At 42.6% G+C, this 20,836-nt stretch overlaps 1 protein-coding gene across 1 annotated transcript; it reads left to right on the top strand.

Moving 5' to 3' along the window:
• The first annotated feature begins 645 nt into the window (after positions 1-645).
• Positions 646-18,977, top strand: LOC146679492 (protein NLRC3-like). The gene is made up of 6 exons (XM_085450437.1): positions 646-1,261; positions 1,390-3,190; positions 3,684-3,857; positions 8,390-8,563; positions 16,050-16,096; positions 16,245-18,977. The coding sequence occupies exons 1-6, from the start codon at positions 820-822 to the stop codon at positions 16,781-16,783; spliced, it is 3,177 nt and encodes a 1,058-aa protein (XP_085306563.1). The 5' UTR covers positions 646-819; the 3' UTR covers positions 16,784-18,977.
• Positions 18,978-20,836: the final 1,859 nt, after the last annotated feature.

Here is a 20,836-nt window from a genome sequence, read left to right as displayed (position 1 = left end):
TGCTCATATCTGTGGGGAAAGTGTGACCTGAGTGGGTTCATGTTTGTCTTTAAAGAACAGAGCTGCTCTGATTCTCTTTGTGTCTGATCTGTTAAACAGTCTGAGAGGTCACACAGAGACCCAGCAGCTAAAGCCTGGATCATACTGGCTGCTGTTACTCCATCAGGACAACACTGAACCACAGTGGTGTGGATGTAGTGGATAAATCCCACCATACTGATGCTCAGAGTTAACCACAGGGAACAAAACCAGATGTTACCTTCAGATTGTGACCTTTGGAGTGGACGATGCAGATTTCAATAGAGAATAAATGTTGTTGTTTTTCAGCTGTGAAGAAAGAATCTAATTTTCTGAACTTAAGAATTTATGATGCTGGAAACAACATGGAGACTATAACACAACATTTCCACTGTGTTCATAGAATGAATGTAAAACTGTCAGACATTCATTAAATATGCAAAATGTCTACAGAAGCATCAGAGGGTCAGACGTGAAGCACTCAGTGATTTTGATCAAATGACTCATCAGTTATTGATCTGTACTACACTGATCTACCACGTTAGTAAAGCTGGTGTTCTGGTGGTGGAGGGAGACTCGGATCATGTTCTGGTTTTGGAGCAGTGATCTGCTGATGGTTCAGTTTAATGAGCTTCTTCAAAATCATCCCTGACATCACCACTGAAAGGACGTCCATGAAAACAGACTGAAAATTACTGATATGTTCACAATCTGAGAGTTTAAAACTTGACAGACTTGATTCAGATGAAGTTATTTGAGCAGAAACTCCTGGATCTTTATCCTGTGTTGATCTAATCCTTCATGGTTCCTCCACAGAGTGGACCAGCAGAGCTCAGAGGTTCCCAGTGGTCAGTCTGCCCAGCAGCATCAAACACAGCTGGACTCCATATTTATGGTCTGTACATGTACAACAACTACTGTTACATCTGTTCTGTTCACAGTCATCTCCATGCTGCTCTTTGTAGACCAGTGGATCGTCAGTGTGTCCAACATGGATCTGATGTTTGGCTCCATGATTTCAGTCTGATTGGCTCATTCATAAATATTCTGTTCCAGCTGCTGGAGGACAACATCATCACTTTTGTGAAGAACGAGCTGAAGAAGATCCAGAAGGTTCTGAGTCCAGATTACCCAGAATGCTTAGAGAGTCAGAGGAGCAGCAGCAGAGAGGCGTTTGTGAAGATCACAGTGGACTTCCTGAGGAGAATGAAGCAGGAGGAGCTGGCTGACCGTCTGCAGAGCAGTAAGAGGATTTATCTAAAGATTTAAGCTGCTGGATAAATGAACATTTTCCAGAGATGGAAGATGGAGCAACATGTTTTAAAGATTCATTCTTTTTGGAATTGAGTGTTTATTTTTCTTCTCATTCAGAACTTCAAGCTGCAGTTTGTCAGCGTAACCTTAAATCCACCCTGAAGAAGAAGTTCCAGTGTGTGTTTGAGGGCATCGCTAAAGCAGGAAACCCAACCCTCCTGAATCAGATCTACACAGAGCTCTACATCACAGAGGGAGGGACTGCAGAGGTCAATGATGAACATGAGGTCAGACAGATTGAAACAGCATCCAGGAAACCAGACAGACCAGAAACAACCATCAGACAAGAAGACATCTTTAAAGCCTCACCTGGAAGAGATGAACCAATCAGAACAGTGCTGACAAAGGGAGTGGCTGGCATTGGGAAAACAGTCTTAACACAGAAATACAGCCTGGACTGGGCTGAAGACAAAGCCAACCAGGACATCCAGTTCATATTTCCATTCACTTTCAGAGAGCTGAATGTGCTGAAAGAGGAAAAGTTCAGCTTGGTGGGACTTGTTCATCACTTCTTTACTGAAACCAAAGAAGCAGGAATCTGCAGCTTTGAAGACTTCCAGGTTGTGTTCATCTTTGATGGTCTGGATGAGTGTCGACTTCCTCTGGACTTCCACAAAACTACAATCCTAACTGACCCTAGAAAGTCCACCTCAGTGGATGTGCTGCTGATAAACCTCATCAGGGGGAAACTGCTTCCCTCTGCTCGCCTCTGGATAACCACACGACCTGCAGCAGCCAATCAGATCCCTCCTGACTGTGTTGGCATGGTGACAGAGGTCAGAGGGTTCACTGACCCACAGAAGGAGGAGTACTTCAGGAAGAGATTCAGAGATGAGGAGCAGGCCAGCAGCATCATCTCCCACATCAAGACATCACGAAGCCTCCACATCATGTGCCACATCCCAGTCTTCTGCTGGATCACTGCTACAGTTCTGCAGGATGTGCTGGAAACCAGAGAGGGAGGACAGCTGCCCAAGACCCTGACTGAGATGTACATCCACTTCCTGGTGGTTCAGGCCAAAGTGAAGAAGGTCAAGTATGATGGAGGAGCTGAGACAGATCCACACTGGAGTCCAGAGAGCAGGAAGATGATGGAGTCTCTGGGAAAACTGGCTTTTGATCAGCTGCAGAAAGGAAACCTGATCTTCTATGAATCAGACCTGACAGAGTGTGGCATCGATATCAGAGCAGCCTCAGTGTACTCAGGAGTGTTCACACAGATCTTTAAAGAGGAGAGAGGACTGTACCAGGACAAGGTGTTCTGCTTCATCCATCTGAGTGTTCAGGAGTTTCTGGCTGCTCTTCATGTCCATCTGACCTTCATCAACTCTGGACTCAATCTGATGGAACAACAACAAACAACCTCTACATGGTCTAAACTATTTAACAAACTAAAACTTCAATCTCTCCACCAGAGTGCTGTGAACAAGGCCTTACAGAGTCCAAATGGACACCTGGACTTGTTCCTCCGCTTCCTCCTGGGTCTTTCACTGCAGACTAATCAGAGTCTCCTACGAGGTCTGCTGACACAGACAGGAAGTAGCTCACTGACCAATCAGGAAACAGTCCAGTACATCAAGGAGAAGCTCAGTGAGAATCTGTCTGCAGAGAAAAGCATCAATCTGATCCACTGTCTGAATGAACTGAATGATCGTTCTCTAGTGGAGGAGATCCAACAGTCCCTGAGATCAGGACGTCTCTCCACAGATGAACTGTCTCCTGCTCAGTGGTCAGCTCTGGTCTTCATCTTACTGTCATCAGAAGAAGATCTGGATGAGTTTGACCTGAAGAAATACTCTGCTTCAGAGGAGGCTCTTCTGAGGCTGCTGCCAGTGGTCAAAGCCTCCAACAAAGCTCTGTAAGTAAATATGTGATCATAGCTTTAGTTTTTAAATGTTTATTCTAGTTAACACAGATCAGGTGGAACAACTCAAATAAAATATCAAAAATATTAAGTGGTCATCGGTACTCAGTTTGTTCAATACTGAATACAATGGAGCACAAATTGTCCACGTTTCTGAAATATTTCTGGGTGTAACTGTCACCAAAGTGCAATTTAGACCTGGCCTGTGGTTGTTATCTAAGTGATAATCATCAATTCTACTAAAACAAATACAAAATAAAGAAGTTTGACACATTCTGTTGATATCAAAAGCACACTGAACAATTCAGTGTTGTTTTACTGCTGTTCTCTCTTCACTTCTTCTCCTCTGATTCTCTCCACATGTTGCTCTGCATCAGTGCTCAGTTTCCTGACAAAACAAGATGAAATATTGCTAAATATAATAGTATCTCATTACACTTCAACAGAAGTGTTTGATTTTTGTAATTGTTTATCTGTTATTTTTCAGACTGAGTCACTGTGACCTGTCAGAGAGAAGCTGTGAAGCTCTGGCCTCAGGTCTCAGCTCTCAGACCTCTAATCTGAGACAGCTGGACCTGAGTAACATTAACCTGAAGGATTCAGGCGTGAAGCTTCTGTCTGAAGGACTGAAGAGTCCACGCTGTACACTGGAAACTCTCAGGTGAGATCAAGCATTTTTCTTTCATCAACTGACAGAATTAGCAGATTAATAATAAGGCAGTCCTCTAATAAGAGGAGAAGTGGAGGTGTTTTGAAGGGCAATGTACTCTTATGTTAACAAGACAGGAAGTAGTTCCTGGGAACTGCTTCCTTTGTTATTGTCTAAGTGGAAACATGATGGTGAAACAGTGATGAGTTTGCAGAGGTGGATCCACACAACACAACAATGCTGTTGCGTGCTGAAAGCAGACTTCTCACAGATTCTGAGGCTGCAGGTTTCATCACTGTCCAACCAAAATTCACTGAACCAGCAGTAAATGAACGTCCAAAACTACACTTCATGTTTAAAAAACAGATGATCAGGGGGATTTGTGTTTACATCTTTTTTGTGTGATCTGTTCACCTGCTGTTTCAGCTGTTTGGTGGTTGTTGAGATGGTTTTGTGAACTTTTAGCTGAGATTCTGACGTTTCTGTAGATACCACACATGTCTAATTACTTTGTACAGCATGAATGGCCATAACGAGGTTTTTAACAGTAAGAAAAGTTGTAAAACTTCAGAAAATATAGTTAAAAGTCCAAAACCTTCTACGTCTGGTGGCTTGTGGTAAGGAGCAGATCAAACGAGTAAAGAATTACGTTATAATTATAAATGGCTTCAACAGCACATTCAGGTCTGTGAGACTCATTCAGACACTGAGCCGTGGCTCTGTGCTACATGCACATATTTCTGCATCTCTGCCATTCAGACACACTTTATATATAGTTTATTTTATGTAGTGTTCAATACTGAACTGTACATTTAGTCTTTTTAAAGGCAGCAAGTTTTATTCAGTGTTTTCATAAAAGCCTTATTTTTATCCATTTACTGCTATTAGGAAGAACACGTGAGGTTTAAGACCTGGACCAGTTTGAAACCTTTTGTCCTCCACAGTGGAAAATGGGTGGAAATAAAAATGGGTCTCACTTTAGCCAGCTCCTAATTTTATCAGTTCTACTCTCAGCGTCTCCTGTATATCTCCTGTATAAATGTTGCACTCAGCTTTGTGCTCTCCAATATCACTGAAATGCAGCCAGATGCTGCTCATTTTGCCTTTTCACTCTTTCCTGACACGCTTGCATTTCAGTACAGCTCCCATTTCTCTGTGTACTGGTCTCTACCACTACCCTTGCTGTCTATGGGACATTTCCGTCCTCTTTCACATAATGGTATGATCCCAGTCTGTCTCTTAAAGTGTTTGGCCACATGGTTTGCTCATCAGAATAAAACCTCAGCCGTGCTCACATTGATTATCAGCAAGCCTGAAAATTCATCAATATTTGACATATGAAATTATCTCATGGGCTGGATTTGGCCCACGGGCCATATGTTTGACACCCCTGGTTTACACAGTTTGGTATTCAATGTACAAGTGAGTTAGCTCTCAGCTAACTAGCAGACAAGCTAACTGCTGGGACTGCGTCTTTCTAACAAGAGCGTCAGACACTCAGACTGGTTTCCTTTGTGGATGATGATGTGTTCTCACACTGATCCTTCATGCTGATGCTGCCATCCACCCACTGCTCCTGGATTCCTCATCATCATCTCCATCAGCCCTCACAATACTCCACCTTCTTCAGCTCCATGTTCAGCAGCCTGGATGGACAGTAATTCTTTCCATGGGTTATGGTGGGACATTGAGAGCTGAAGTCAAACAGCAGTGAGAATGAAAGACTGATTCATTTCTATTTAGTCTTGTGATGTGCAGCTTTGTTCAGAGCATTAAGGCCCAGCAAAGATCACTGAGGTCATAGAGTCCTGATGAAACCTGTGTGCTTATAGAAACTGAGACCAGATGAACCAGAATAGAAGGACATTAAAATGAAGTGTCAGCTACACAAAGGCAAAGCTATTCAGTTGTTGCTGTGAGTTATTTAAATGGAGGATGGAGTCAGACTTTAAGCTGCTGGACTCAGTCACTATATCCTGTTGTCCTCATAGAACCTGGACACACAGACTCACCTGTGACACAGTGACACACAGTGTGGGCTACACACACATTAGAAAGTGGATCAGTCACACTTGTGCAATCATTTGTTGTGCTGGGAAACCATGAACACTTTGAATCACATTAATGGCTTTGTTACAGCAACATTCAATCATGAGTTCAAAAGTAGTGCATTGTGTACTTATTTTAATAGTACTGCAGTATGAGAAGTGCAACATTCAGTGTGCAGAAACAGATCAGGTGCTTTCTAACAGCAGTGTTCCCTTTAACACAGCAGCAGTTCAAATATTTCTGTCAGTCTGAGCTGAAACATGAATCTAATCAAAGATCAAATCAAAGTTCTTTGCCTCTGCCAGGACGTTAACATTTGATCTAGTTTTTTACAAAGTTCCCTCAGCGTCCAGAGCCACCAACATACCTTTGATCAACAGCAAGTGAACATTTATAAATGTGTGTTTGCAGAACAGGAAGCAGCAGAACTATTGTTCTGTTATCAGGCAGCAGCACAAACGCTCATCAGCTCATTTACTGTGCAGGACTTTGAGTGTGTGAAGTGTGTGTTTGTGCTGGATTTCCTTTGGAGAATCTCAGTCAGAAACCAGACAAAGAAAAACTCTTTCAACAGTCCAGGTTGAGTTGACAACATGAACTGCATTTATCTTCCTCTGACTGACATGTTCTTCCTCCTCTGCACCGAGCCAGCTGCTAGGACTCACAAGCTCATTGACATTTTCTGATGATAAAGAAACTCTCTTCTTCTGCACAATATGAGCAGCAACAGAGAAGAAGCTTTCACAGGTACAGATGTTGCAGCTGTGGCCAAGTACATGTGCTGCATGTTGGAGCAGCACTCTAATGGACAGGCCTCTGTACTGATGGTGGGCTCTGCTCTGTATCCACCACACTGTTCTCAGCTGAGTCTTCCTCCTGTTCACACTCTGATCAAGCATGTTCACGTTGTAACGCCGTGGCTTTCGTAGTCTCTCCTTTTTCTACAGCTCATGTGTTCTTCTTGTGATGCTGCGTCTTGAGGCTCATACATGCCGTCATTTGTTGATCCTAAGAACGTTCCTCAGACCGACTTCTTCAACAACAGATAACTTTAGTTGTATCAACACTGCCTCCTGGAACAGTTCAAAATGAACATGTCAAAGATCTGTACCTGTCTCCATGTTTCTGTCCCCGCCCCTTTCTTTCTGTCCTGGGTCATGTGAGCGCTGCAGTAGTATTAGGCCCACCCTCAATGCTCCCATTGGCTGAGACGCATAATGACGCCCATTTCAAGCCAGCACTGATCAACATCCCTCCTGTGACCCATGGCTTTTATATTCAGAGCCAGTGAGCACTTTCACAATAATCATGATTTTAAAAACTGTGATTAAAATAATTGCTGACGTTAATCAGTTAATGAGTTAACGAGATTATAACAGGTTAAGTTGCCCTAATAATTAGACTTTGGTGACAAACTGATGTGATCTCCATGTTTCCTTTGTTGGACTGTGGGCGAGTGTCAGAACTGAATGTACTGAGTAACATGTAGAGTTTAAACATGTGTCAGTTCCAGTTTTAGAGCTCTAAAGTGCAGCTATCATGTTAGGAATATGTTAGGAATAGACAGGAACACTGAGCACACTGAGGTCAGATCTTTATTTTACCACTCGCTGCATTCTTGATGTTCATGAATTCAGCAGCTTCATGATTGTCTGCAGCATTAATCTCATATTTCCATTAAAAGTGTTGAATTTGACTGTTTGATGTTCTTTATGATCTCTGGCACCAGTTCATCTGTAGGCTGAGCTCAGTCCATCCATTTAGTGAAATGATGTTTAAAGGTCTCCTTGTTCTGTGAGCGTGCACAGATCCTGAAGCAGAAAGCCTGGGTTACAGAGAAATGATCATCACTGTGATGATGCTCATCATCTCTGACTGGGATTTGAGGTTTTGTCAAAGCAGCAAAGAAAGCCTGGCTATGTTGGACTGGGTGTGGCAGCAGCTCCCAGTTTGAGTTCAGGAGACAGACACCCTCTCTACTTTGAAGATCAGCTTCAAACTTTCCTTTTTAATAAAGCTTATAGTTCGAGCTGGATCAGGTGACCCTGAACCATCCCTTAGTTATGCTGCTATAGGCTCAGGCTGTTGGTGGACTTCCCATGATGCTCTGCTTTCTTCTCCCCTCTTTTCACTCCTGATGCTTTTATATGTCACTACTGCATGTCCTTAACTTTTGTCTCTCTGTTTTGTTCTTGTCTCTCTGAGCTCATCTCTTCTCTTTCCCCTCACCCTGCAACCAGTCATGGTAGATGCTCCTCCTGGAGCCTGTTTTCACTGGGAGGATCTTTGTGTCAAAGGGAGATCTTCTTCCCACCATCACCAAGTGCTGCTCACAGTGGAGGCGGTTACCTTACACTGTTAAACAGCTTCAGATGACTGTTGTTGTCTGTTGGGTATTGTCACTTATAAATAAAGTTATAATGGATGGATAGATGTTATTGTGACAAAGAGAAAACGATTGTTGACAGATTGATTGTTGTTTTGTGTGTCTGCAGTCTGTCAGGCTGTCTGATCACAGAGGAAGGCTGTACTTCTCTGGCCTTAGCTCTGAGCTCCAACCCCTCCCATCTGAGAGAGCTGGACCTGAGCTACAATCATCCAGGTCCCTCAGGAATGAAGCTGCTGTCGGCTGGACTGAAGGATCCAGGCTGGAGACTGGACACTCTCAGGTATGGAGAGAAAATCTGATAGAGGAGGAAGAGCTGGAAACATTTCCCGTGTCTTTCACTCACTTCCTGTTTGTTTCCTGCAGATGACACATGAACAATCACACATGCAGGAATATTTTCAGGGACAGACACACTAGTCTAGCTGGATAGTTCATGGATATTTATGTAGGGGTCTCCAAGGAGTCTGTTTGCAGGAACATTTAGGTCACAGGTGTACCTGATATAGATGCCAGTGTACCTAATAAAGTGTCAGCTAACATTTGGAAATGGAAGCTTAAATAATGACAAACTGTACATTCACAGCTGAATTCACAATAAATTTGTTCTGAAGTGCACATTTTTCTGTTATTGTTCTCAAACAACAGAATGAGAATGAAATATTGATTCTAACAGGGCCCATAAACAGCATTAGCTTAGCAGCATTAGCTTATCAGAGTTTCTATCATGGTCACAGAAATCTTTAGCAGAGAAAAGTGGCCTACTTAGCAATAACTGCTCAAGTTGTATAAAGAAAGGGAAAACAGTATTAGCATTAGCTGCTAATGGCAGCTTACTTAGCATAAACTCTTCACATCTTTATAATGCAAGGGAAAGGAGTCACTCATGGAAGCCTATTTAGCATTAACGTCTCACATCATTATAAAACAAGAGAAAAGGGTATTAGCATAAGCTACTAATGCTTATTCACCTCAAATTAGCTTTAGCTGCTAATGGTAGCCTACTTAGCATTAACTCCTCACTAATATAATGCTAATTCATATCAAATTAGCATTAGCTGCTCATATTGTTATAAGGAAAGAGAAAACAATATTAGCATTAGCTACTAATAGTTATTCAGCCCTAATTAGAATAAGCCTCTAAAAGCAGCCTACTTAGCATTAACTCCTCACATCGTTGTTACCCAACGGGAAAGAGTATTAGTATTAGCTACTATCATTTTTAATAAGTAAGAGAAAACAGTGTTAGCATTATTGAATAATGCTAATTCACACTAAATTAGAATTACCTATTTACAAGAGCGTACTTAGAATTAGCTGCTCACATTGTTAAAAAGTAAGGGAAAACAGTATTAGTATTAGCACATAATGCTAATTCACGTCAAAGTAGCATTAGTTAATAATGGCAGCCTACTTAGCATTAACTGCTCACTAATATAATGCTAATTCACATCAAATTAGCATTAGCTGCTCACATTGTTAAAAGGGAAAACAATAATAGCATTAGCTGCTAATAATTATTCACCTAATTAGAGTTAGCCCCTAATGGCAGCCTAGTTAGCATTAACTCCTGACATCGTTATAATGCAGGGGAAAAGGGTTACCATTATCGGATAATGCTAATTTACATCAAATTAACAATAGTTAATAATGGTAGACTTCGTATCACTAGCTGCTGTCATTCTTACAAAGCAAAGGAAAACAATATGAGCATTAGCTGCTAATGCTTTTTCATCTAAAATTAGCATTAGCAGCTAATGGCAGCCTACTTAGCATTAACTCCTCACTAATATAATGCTAATTCACGTCAAATTAGCATTAGCTGCTAGCATCAGCCTACCTAGCACTAGCTGTTCACATTGTTAAAAGGGAAGAGAAAACGATATTAGCATTAGCTACTAATAATTATTCACCCCTAATTAGAATTAGCCGCTAATGGCAGTATACTTAGCATTAACTCCTCACATTGTTATAATGTAAGGGAAAAGAATTAGCATTATCTAATAATGTTGACCTTGGCCCACTGGAAAAGTTCAGAACTAAAGATTTAGGAGTGTTTCTCTATAGCTCTTTCTCATTTGAGAAACAAATAAATTCTGTTATTAAAACCAGCTGTAAGGTTTATATTGTTGATTGTCATTTATACTTAGAAATATTTACTCATATATGCTTAGAGTTGTATAATAGATTGCATGATGATAGAGGTTTGATCCTGAGTAGTCTGTAAAGACTCTGTGTGCCTTCCAGAGTGCTCTGGCATGCACACACCACTTGGGGCCATGAGAGAGGTCGTACCCTCTCTTACTGATTTATGGTGTAGGACAGGGGTCTCAAACTCAATTTAGCTGGGGGCCGCTGCAGGCAGAGTCTGGGTGAGGCTGGGCCGCATTAGGTTTTCTACAAGAAAGGCATGGTTAAAAAATTCCAATCTTCTCAAATCTCTTTATTTTTATTTTTTAACACAAAATATGAAAAATAAATAAACAAATTAAGAATTAATAAGAAAATAAATCAATCTGTAATACATAAATAAAATAATAATAAGATATTTTTAGTCAGTGAACTTGTGTGTTTCTTTCAGGCTTCTATATCTGCTGTGTTTAGATTGAAATGTCTGTATTAACAGTTCTATAACCTTCTTCTGAACATGAATGGAACACTGTAGAAAATGAACTGTTCTTCTGAACATGGCTTCTCTTGCCTACTCCTTGCTGCTAGAGACTAGAGATGGCACGATACCACTTTTTTATGTCCGATACCGATACCGATATCATAAATTTGGATATCTGCCGATACCGATATGAATCCGATATAGTGTTTTTTAATCAACAAAACTGTTTTTTAAAATATCTTGCTGCATTTTGCAAGTCTGCAAGTTCATACTCAAGTTTAAAACAACAACTACACTAAAGCTATTCTGTTATACCTGTATACAAAAAAAACATTTCATAGTTCAGCAATACTGATCAATCTAATAAACTTAGACCTACACCATCCTCCCTATTCTGGTATTTTAAAGAGTACTTAGCGTAAATATTAAGCAACCTAACTAATAGGGTTCCAACTCCCAGCAACAACAAAAATAAATAAATAAAAAATAGGGAACCACCCCTCACGCGCCACCTCATGATGCTTAATCGACGTAATCAACCTTAATTTGATGCATTGTGAAAAAAAATGCACAGAAATCAATTACTTTTCAAGAAATATTAAATAGATTCAACATCTTTCTTCAACAAAATTGCAGACTGCACAGATGGTACCTTCCCAAAGTAAAAAGTACTATAGCTTACTAGGGTATATATATTAGACTTAATAGTCACTATATACAGTAATTGACTTCTATTCATTTTACATCAAATTAAAACTTTGGGTGTAAGATTCAGATAATTATTTATTAAAAGCTCGACATTTTAAATGAGAATAAGAAAGAAAAGTATGTCTTTGTGCCCCCTTTTCCCAGTTAATGCCCTATCGGCCCCCCTGGCTAAACTTTGCTAGATCCGCCCCTGCACAGTTACCAGCGTCAGCTACGTAGAAAAAGATCCTGGTGTAGAAAGTAATATTAAATAAATTCTAACAACAGCTGATCAAGCTTAAACGTGCTGCTGTTGTTCAGCCGCTGGTTTCCTCTTTCTGGTGCAAAGTGGGCCAAAAACAAACAAGAGAGACGGACTCGAGACAGAAAAGCCGATCAGCTGATCATTAAGCAGTTTCATGATTGAAGTAGCAGCCGGAGAGCGAGAGGCAGTCGCTTGTTAAGCTTAACGTGGGAATGCTTTACAAACATTCAGAGATGGACTTACACACTTGCTTTACTTCTCTCGGGGATAACTTTGTCGAAGATGAAATGCCAGGTTGCTAGCGAAGCTCCAAATGCTATCCAGACCACCGACAGGTCCCGCATGCCACAGCTGCTCTATCACGTGATGCATACTGCTCCAACGTGCTAACGTTCTGAGGTGAGTTACGGCGTGTTGCAAGTTTTGTGAGGTGCTTTCGTGATATTTAATGGATCGGATTACATTTTTTATTTTTCTCCGATATCCGATCCAGTAATTTAGGTCAGTATCGGACCGATACCGATACGTAATATCGGATCGGTCCATCTCTACTAGAGACCTGGCAGCGTTTCCTCTCGCATAGCCGAGCCAGATTTGGCCTGAGGGAGGAAGCAGTTGCGACCCTCAGTATGTCTTGAAGATGATCATCCGTAAGTCTGGACCTGTACTTGGACTTATTGAAGTTCAAAGTGGAGAAGAGCTTTTGGCACAAGTATGTGCTACCAAAAAGGCACATGGTCCGCTTGAACATTCGGGAAAGCCGAGGGAAACTAGGGCTCAAGTCTCTCAAAAATTGTCCAAGCTTGTCTGCTTTTCCACTCACCTCCCTGAACTTTGCTTTGAGTTCAGAGTTGCACTGCAGCTCAATGAGCTCCATTTGAAGCACAGAAGGGGCATCTTGCACATCAAAGGAGAAGGGGTCCGCAAAAATGTGAAAGGTGGCTCTGTGTGTCTTGAAGTCAGCAAATCTGTGATCAAATTCCTCCTGTAGCCTCAAAATGACATCAACATACTCGTCAGCACTGAATGGTGTGCCTGCATCCACGAGTGCCTTGCATGCTGGGAAATGGCAAAGGTTTGTCTGAGAGAGCTGAGCTTTCCAGAGCGCCAGTTTTGTGGAGAATGCTCTCACGTTGTCATAGGCAGCACTGACAAGTTGCCCCTGGCCTTGTAACGTCTTGTTCAGTACATTAAGCTCATGTGTCGTATCAACAAGAAAAGCTGAGTCCATGAGCCATTTGGGATCAGTTAGCACAGGAACACTAACTCCATCCTTCTCCATGAAGGCTTCACTTCTGCTCTCAACTCAAAAAGTCTCTTTAATACATTTCCCCTGCTGAGCCAACGTACCTCAGTGAAGTCGAGCACATCCCCATATTCTGACTCCATTTCCTCTAAAAAAGCACAGAACCTTCGGTGCTTTAAGCCCCTGGATCTGATTTGGTTGATGCATTTCACAACAATAGACATCACATTGTCAAACTTCAGGCATTTGCTGCAAAGGACCTGCTGATGGATGATGCAGTGCAGAGCAATGGCCTCCTCCACGCCTTCCTCTTCCAGTTTGTTTTGTGCCACCAGTCCATGTTTCCTCCCTGTCATTGATGGCGCTCCATCTGTTGTTATTCCAACAAACCTCTTCCATGGCAAACCAACATTCTCAATGGCATCACACAGCTTGTAAATATCTGCTGAGCGGTGGTCTGGCCATGCATTGGAATTACTGTGAGCAGCTCCTCCATCACTTCAAAACTGTCATCAACACCACGGACATACATTGGGAGCTGGGCAGTGTCGGTGATGTCTGTGGTCTCATCAAGAGCGACTGAGTATACACTGAAACATTTGGCTTTCTCACACAGTTGGTCATAAATGTCACTTGACAGGTCAGAAATGCGATCTGCTGCGGTGTTGGCAGAAAGGCTGATGTTGCTAAACTGACCTTTCTTTCCCGGACAGACTTTATTTGCAGCCTGCAACATGCACTTTTAGACAAATGCACCTTCTGTGAATGGCTTCCCTGCTTTAGCAATCATCTCACTAACCACGTGGCTCCGACTGCTGCATTATTCTCTTTGGTTGCTTTCTTGGAGAAATCTTGCTGCCTCAGTAGATCTGTTTTAAGACTGGCAACCCGGTTCGCTCTCTCGTCTCCCTGGTATTTTGCATCCAGCTCAGCATGTCTAGTTGTGTAATGACGTTTCAAATTGTATTCCTTGTGCAGCGCAACTTTCTCTGTGCAAATGAGACAGGTCGGGGTGCCCCTGTGCTCAACAAAGAAATATTGCATTTCCCACTTTTCCTGAAATTGTCGGTGCTCATCACCAACCTTTCTCTTCACCGCAGGCTTTGAAAAAGACATGTTTGGGGCTATGTGACATTTATAATTCTACTTGGTGTCACTGTCGCATTGAAGTTTCAATCAAGCGTTTAGCCGACGGACGGGGAACGTCTCAACGCGTAGAGAACGTCATTTCTGCTTCTTTTTCTTGCAACCGTAGCACGGCGATCGGCAGATAAAAAGCCGGTAGCAGTCTCCTTTGTTTTTACGCTCGATGTTCATGTCTTTCATGACGACACGAACACCGTGGCGTTTGCAGATGGTAGAAAGTGCAGGGATAGCGAGCGCAAAAAAGGCGACTGCTCACGGCGCCGGGCTGTTGTTACAGGAGAAAGAAGCGGAAATGACACCGTGACATATAACAAATAACATCAGCTGTTTCTGATGTTAGCTGTTTTGACTGCTTTTACATTATATTGAAATATATGTAATGTTCATGTTTGCTGCAATGCAAACGCAGTGATGCAAATAAAAACATGGAGCCACAAATTACGGTGCGACCCTATAATTAGTCCGGGTTACCGGGGACTGTTGTTGCCGATGAACAGGTGTCGCTATGTGACTGCAGACTAAATTGGGCTGCATTGAGTTCATGACTTTTCTTTTATCCCGCCGCCTACGCATCACTGTGAGAGTTAATATGAGATCTCTCTCTGTGGAAAAATAACTTTAAATCCCACTGACGTGTGTATAAATCTATATACGTATAATGTCCCGCTGGGCAGCAACTTAAAAAAACAACTTTTTTTGAAGTGTTGTGAACGCAGCGCGCTGGGGCGAATGTCGGCGTTTGCCCAATGGAAAGGAGGAAGCCAGCCAGGCTGATTGGTGGGTTAATTCAGCTCCGCCCACAACACTGTAAAGTGTCATACATTATCAAACTAACATTACATTTTCATATTAAGGTGGGGCCAAAAACTATCGTCCTGCGGGCCGCAATTGGCCCGCGGGCCGCGAGTTTGAGACCCCTGGTGTAGGAGGACACCTGCTCTGTGTCTGGTTAAGTATAAGAGCCCTTTGTTAGGGGGACCGCTGGACTCTTAGCACCAGCTTTGGGGTCACAGGGTCACATCTGGAACACACACACAGACACACACACACACACACACACACACACACACACACACACACACTATGCACAGACTGGTACTCTTTGTTCATACCTGTGTAAGACGTCATAATGAACTTGTGCATATTCATGTAAGCTCAATAAAGAGCAGTGTTACGAGGGAGCAGACGAGAGCGACTGAGGTCAAGTGAAGGAACGGCGCTGTCACAGTTCTCTCCCTCATCAATTGTCTGGTTCCAGCGGTGGGTCTGTGCTAGACGACCCATCACCAGCTTTTTCCACTGGTTACCAGTACGTGGTAGAATCCACTTCCAGATCTGGTTGTCTTTAAATCTGTGAATGGATTGGCTCCATCTTATCTCTCTTTAACAAAAGAATCCAAGTGGAGCCCTCAGGTCTGCAGATAAGCAGCTTCTGACCAGAACTAGACGTAAAAACAGAGGTGAGCTTTTTCGATGGCTGCAGCCAAACTCTGGAACAGTCGCCCTTCACATCAGGTCGTCACCAACACTGGACATTTTTAAAAGCCGGTTGGAAACACATTTGTACTCTGTAGCTTTCAATCCTGACCAGTCTTTATAGTCATTACTGTGTATGTTTCCTATTTTCTCTCTACTCTGTGCAGCACTTTGGCTCAAGCTGTTTTTAAATGTGCTGATAAATAAATGTAGATTTCTTTGAATAAAACAGTGGAGCCGAGCTTTGAGCTCAGTGTGTAACAGTGTGTGTGTGAGAGCCATGTAATGTCCATGTGTGCATGCTGACTGTGCTGCTCTGACCCCCCTCCTCCTTTCAGGGTGGAGCCTGCTGGAGTCCGATGGTTGAGACCAGGTCTGAGGAAGTGTAAGTGTGTTTTTAATGGGATTCATGAAAACAAAGCAGCACACATTCAACCATCTTCATCATGTCAGGAGTCATCATCAAAGTGTCAATCAATGAACAGATGATGGATCAATAACTGCAGCTGGATTGTGTTTGTTCTCTCCATCAGATTCCTGTCAACTCACAATCGACACAAACACAGTGCACACAGAGCTCCAACTGTCTGACAACAACAGGAAGGTGACACATGTGGAGGAGGTTCAGTCATATCCTGATCATCCAGACAGATTTGATGTTTGTGAACAGCTGCTGTGTAGAAATGGTCTGACTGGTCGCTGTTACTGGGAGGTCGAGTGGAGAGGAAGAGTTTATATATCAGTGAGTTACAGAAGCATCAGAAGGAAAGGAGGCAGTAATGACTGTTGGTTTGGATGGAATGATCAGTCCTGGAGTCTGGAGTGCACTGATGATGGTCCTCGTTATGTCTGGCACAATAACCGCTACACAACCATCTCCTCCTCCTCCTCCTCCTCTGTCTCTAACAGAGCAGCAGTGTATGTGGACTGTCCTGCTGGCACTCTGTCCTTCTACAGAGTCTCCTCTGACACTCTGATCCACCTCCACACCTTCAACACCACATTCACTCAAACTCTTTATCCTGGGTTTAGGTTTCTCTGGCCTCGTGGTGCCTCAGTGTCCCTGTGCTGAGTGGAGTGTAAAGAGTGTCTCCTGTTACAGAAACACTCTGACTGTTGAACAGATAGTTCAGTCTGTACATGTCTGTCTCTTTCACTCACAAACACGTTTTCAGATTCATGGATTCAATCAGTTGATGTTTGAAACTCTTCTAAATGATTCCTTGTAAACTTCTTCCTCTTCAGTCACAAACAAACAGGAAGTGATGTCACATGTGTTCCTGTCCACACAGCAGAATGAGTCTATTGCTGACAGTGATGTACAAACAGAGTGAGCATTTCTGAGGCCCAAAATAAACTGAGTAGTTCACTGAATGAACAATGGACTGTGAGCTCAGTTCCTTCATCATTAGTATGGATTATATATGTATATGTATTATATTAGTATCATATATATCAGGTGCTGCTGCTTTCAGTCATTGTGCAAATGTGCTGTTTGTAAGCTTGTAAAGCTGCAGTCAGCTGAGACTGAAGAAGTCACCTGATCAGTGAGCAAACGTTTCTGAAAACGTCCAGATGAACAGAATCAACCTTTTGGGATCAGCCAGCAATGCAGCATCATTGTTGTTCAGCTTCAGAGGTTTGCAGGAATGAACTGATGACCAGAAACAGCTGCAAAGTCCAAGAAAATACCAGCTGGAGTTCAGCTGCATTTGAAGAAGTCAAAGAAAAGTAAGGATGGCAAAGGGCGACGTTTTCTTCCAAAGAGCTGCAAACATGGTCGACGCCTCATTAGAAGAATCATCTGGACATTTGTGAGGAACTCTAACCAAGAAAGCAACGTCACACAGATCCAACAGACAGTTTCCATGACTGCAAGTGTTGAGTGGAAAAATGCTACATTGCATTATTGCATCCTCTCACCACAGGAGGCGCTGTTGGCACCACTGATTGCTGATCAGCTGTTCTCTGATGATCTGATTGATACTGTGAATAACGGGACTCACTGAACTCTGTGACACAGTGAAGATTACAGAGTTTAACTTCACCCTTTAAGACTGACCACAGAACCAAGTCCGCCAGAGCTTTTGTTATATTTTTACATGCTGTGGAGCCATTTGTGGGAGCATTTCAAGTTGCTATACATCAATACAACTGTTATAGCCCTAATTTTAATAATATGTATGCATTAAGTCCATAGTAACTACATAAACTGCAAAAAAACCTCTGCTCATCCATCTCTGTGTGTATCAGGATACATTTGGTTCATAATACACAGAAAAATCAGCGTTATTACCTGTAATAAATGTGAAAGATTCCTGCAGTGATAACCAGGCAGGACTGAAACACATCCAAGCTGTCACCACGGTAACAGCACCGCCCATCCACAGGTGAGGGGAGGAGCAAAAAGAGGGACTTTGACCATTTTATACTAAAAACACTCAACTAATGTTTCTAATATGAAACAAATAAGCCCACATTAATGTGAGCGTTTATTAAATAATAATAATGATGATTTCCTCCTGATCTCATTTCCACAGCAGAGAAAACTGTGGTGTATATTGAGGTGGAGGGTGTGGTCTGTGGCTCAGGTGTAGAGTGAGGGTGGGGTGCACCACAGCAGCATGCTGGGACTGCTGAGGGTGGAGGAGGGAGTGATGATGACATCAGAGCTGCAGCACAGAGACCAGTGAACACACAGTCTGTTCATCTTTGCATAGATACAATATACAGCACAATATTGAATGACAGACACGCTGTGGGAGCTTCCACAGATACACTGACGTCAGCATCCAGAGTCCTCCTGCTGCTCCCCCCTCAGAGCCCCGTGATCAGCACCAACACATTCAGTTAGATGACAGAGTCCAGCTGCAGCTAGAATCAGCTCCCCTCTGTGAACAACAGCACAGCGTCAGTGTTTCACACTCAGTGAAAGGAGGAAACAGCAGAAGAACACCATGTGTGCTACGTTTCCCAGGACACACTACAAACTGCACAAATACAGAGCAGCACGTGGAAGGACCTGGAGCTGCATTTACAGAGCTGCAGACAGCGTGATGTCCTGTATGGACAGGTGGAAGGAACCAAGTCCTCAGCTGGAACACTCGTGTTTGTCCACAGACAGGAAACACAGCAGGAAACTTCCTCACAGAAGTGCAGCTCATGGATAACACACTTCCTGTCAGTCAGAATGAGGCTGCAGCCAAACACAGAAAGGTGTTTTTGTCCAGATGAGCCCAGAGAAGAAACACGAGTGTTCACAGACATCAGAAGCTCAGAGAGGTGAAACATGAGGTTGGAGTCCTCGTCAGCATCCAGAAGAGCTGCTGTGAAACCCTGAGTACTCATGACAGACTCTGATGGCACAAACACATCATGATTCAAACAGAAAGACAAACATGGAGCTCCTGATCCTCCTGCATGAGAACAAGCTGACATGAGCGCTGTGTCTGAGAGTGTCTCCCTGTCACAGTGACAATAACACAGCTGCTGCTCACAGTCATTAAACTGACCTGAGGTCAGCTGTGCTCCTTACATATGAACCATGTGACCTCACATCAGTGCTGTGGATGACTGTAGTCATAGAAGAGTAGAGCTGTAGCAGGTGGTGTGAGGAGGAGGTGGTGTATTCTAGTTAACGCAGTACTGAAACACTCCAGCAGAGGGCGCTGTTAAGTCCTTATTGTAACACAGTTACTGTGTGCAGTTAGACTTCATACATAATCTGCACTTATTTCCATCAGACATGCTGTCAGTAAATGATTGGTTTCTATTGATTCTACTTCCTGTTGACTCGTTTGATGACAGTGAAACAATCACAGCTGATTGTGTGATGATGTAAACTGTCACTGTTACATTCAGTGTGTGTGACATAATGTTAGTGCAGGCTGATAACAGCCTGGTTCTGTTAGAAACACATGAACGTGTCCATAGATCAGTGTGTGTTTAACATGAGAGCTTCAGCCCTGCTGATGTGTTAAATAAAGACATGCAGGAAAACTGATGAGACTCTGAAATAACTCTTTATATTTATAATGTAACTCTGCATCAAAAGAACAACAAAGGATCCCAGACAGGTTTCTGTGAACAAAGACCATTCTGATGTTTCTGTGTTTCTAACACTTTGACATTATTAGTAAACAGACTGCAGTGAGCAGCATTTATAAAGAGCTTCTATATAAAGATATGACAGCTGTTTGACAAGTTTATCACTCTGTGTTTGGACCTGATCAGTCCAGCTGTTTACTTGAAACATGTTCATTTACCTGTTCTGTTATATTCATGTTCTTGTCTCTGTTGAAAACACATTTTAATGTCCCTCAGATTTTTCTCCCAGATGAATAAATATAAAAATGACACAAACTGACTGCAGCTACTTTTTGTCCTTTCTGTCAAAAACCTTCATGTGACTCATGAGAGACACGTTTCAGCTGTTTGTGACAGATCAGAGGCCAACAAGTCATTTATAACACTTTCCATCATTGTTTAAAGTTCTCAGTGTTTCTGTGTTGCTGCGTATAGGATCTCCCAGCATCATCACTGTGCTGTCCAATCATTGTGTGCGAGGTTACCCTTATAGTGCGATGTGTGTTTGCACAAAGAGAAGCATGTGTGTCAAATATAAATAAGCACAGAACAGAAACAGCTGCTCGTTTCTTCTGTTTAGAGTCAAGTTAGTGTTTTGTGTCTTTGTTTGAGGCCTGATGTCGAGCAGAGGTGTGTGTAACTGCACTGCTCTGTTATATGTGTGAAGTGTGTGCTTCTCTTCAGCATCATCTTTGTCACTGCTGATTCCTTTGTGTCATCATGTGTTGAGAAGAGAGAACAGTTATAACGGAGGAGCAAAAGGAAGCCCTGAAATCTGCATCAACAAGGAAGTGTTGGCTCACCAGTGATCCCAGCAGAGCCACTGGTTTGGCTCCAGTTGTTCTAGATTCAATGATGTTGTTGCTACAGATACATGTCAGCATCTTTATTGAATTTAATATGAAGCAGAAATGGTGTCATCAGGAGAAGAAGAGGAGAACAAGTCCGGCGAGGAGGCAGCAGCTCTTAAAGATGAAACAGCAGCTCAGCCCTGAGCTCAGAGAGCTGCACATGAAAAAGCTCCTCAAGCAGATCCTGT

This window comes from Copadichromis virginalis, unplaced genomic scaffold (assembly GCF_057382275.1).
Source record: "Copadichromis virginalis isolate Kocher_CV1m ecotype Utaka unplaced genomic scaffold, C_Virginalis_male_GT1.1 unmapped_scaffold_1, whole genome shotgun sequence".
NCBI lineage: Eukaryota > Metazoa > Chordata > Actinopteri > Cichliformes > Cichlidae > Copadichromis > Copadichromis virginalis.
The sequence above is the reverse complement of the archived record's forward strand: the minus strand, read 5'-3'. Positions and strand labels throughout refer to the sequence as shown.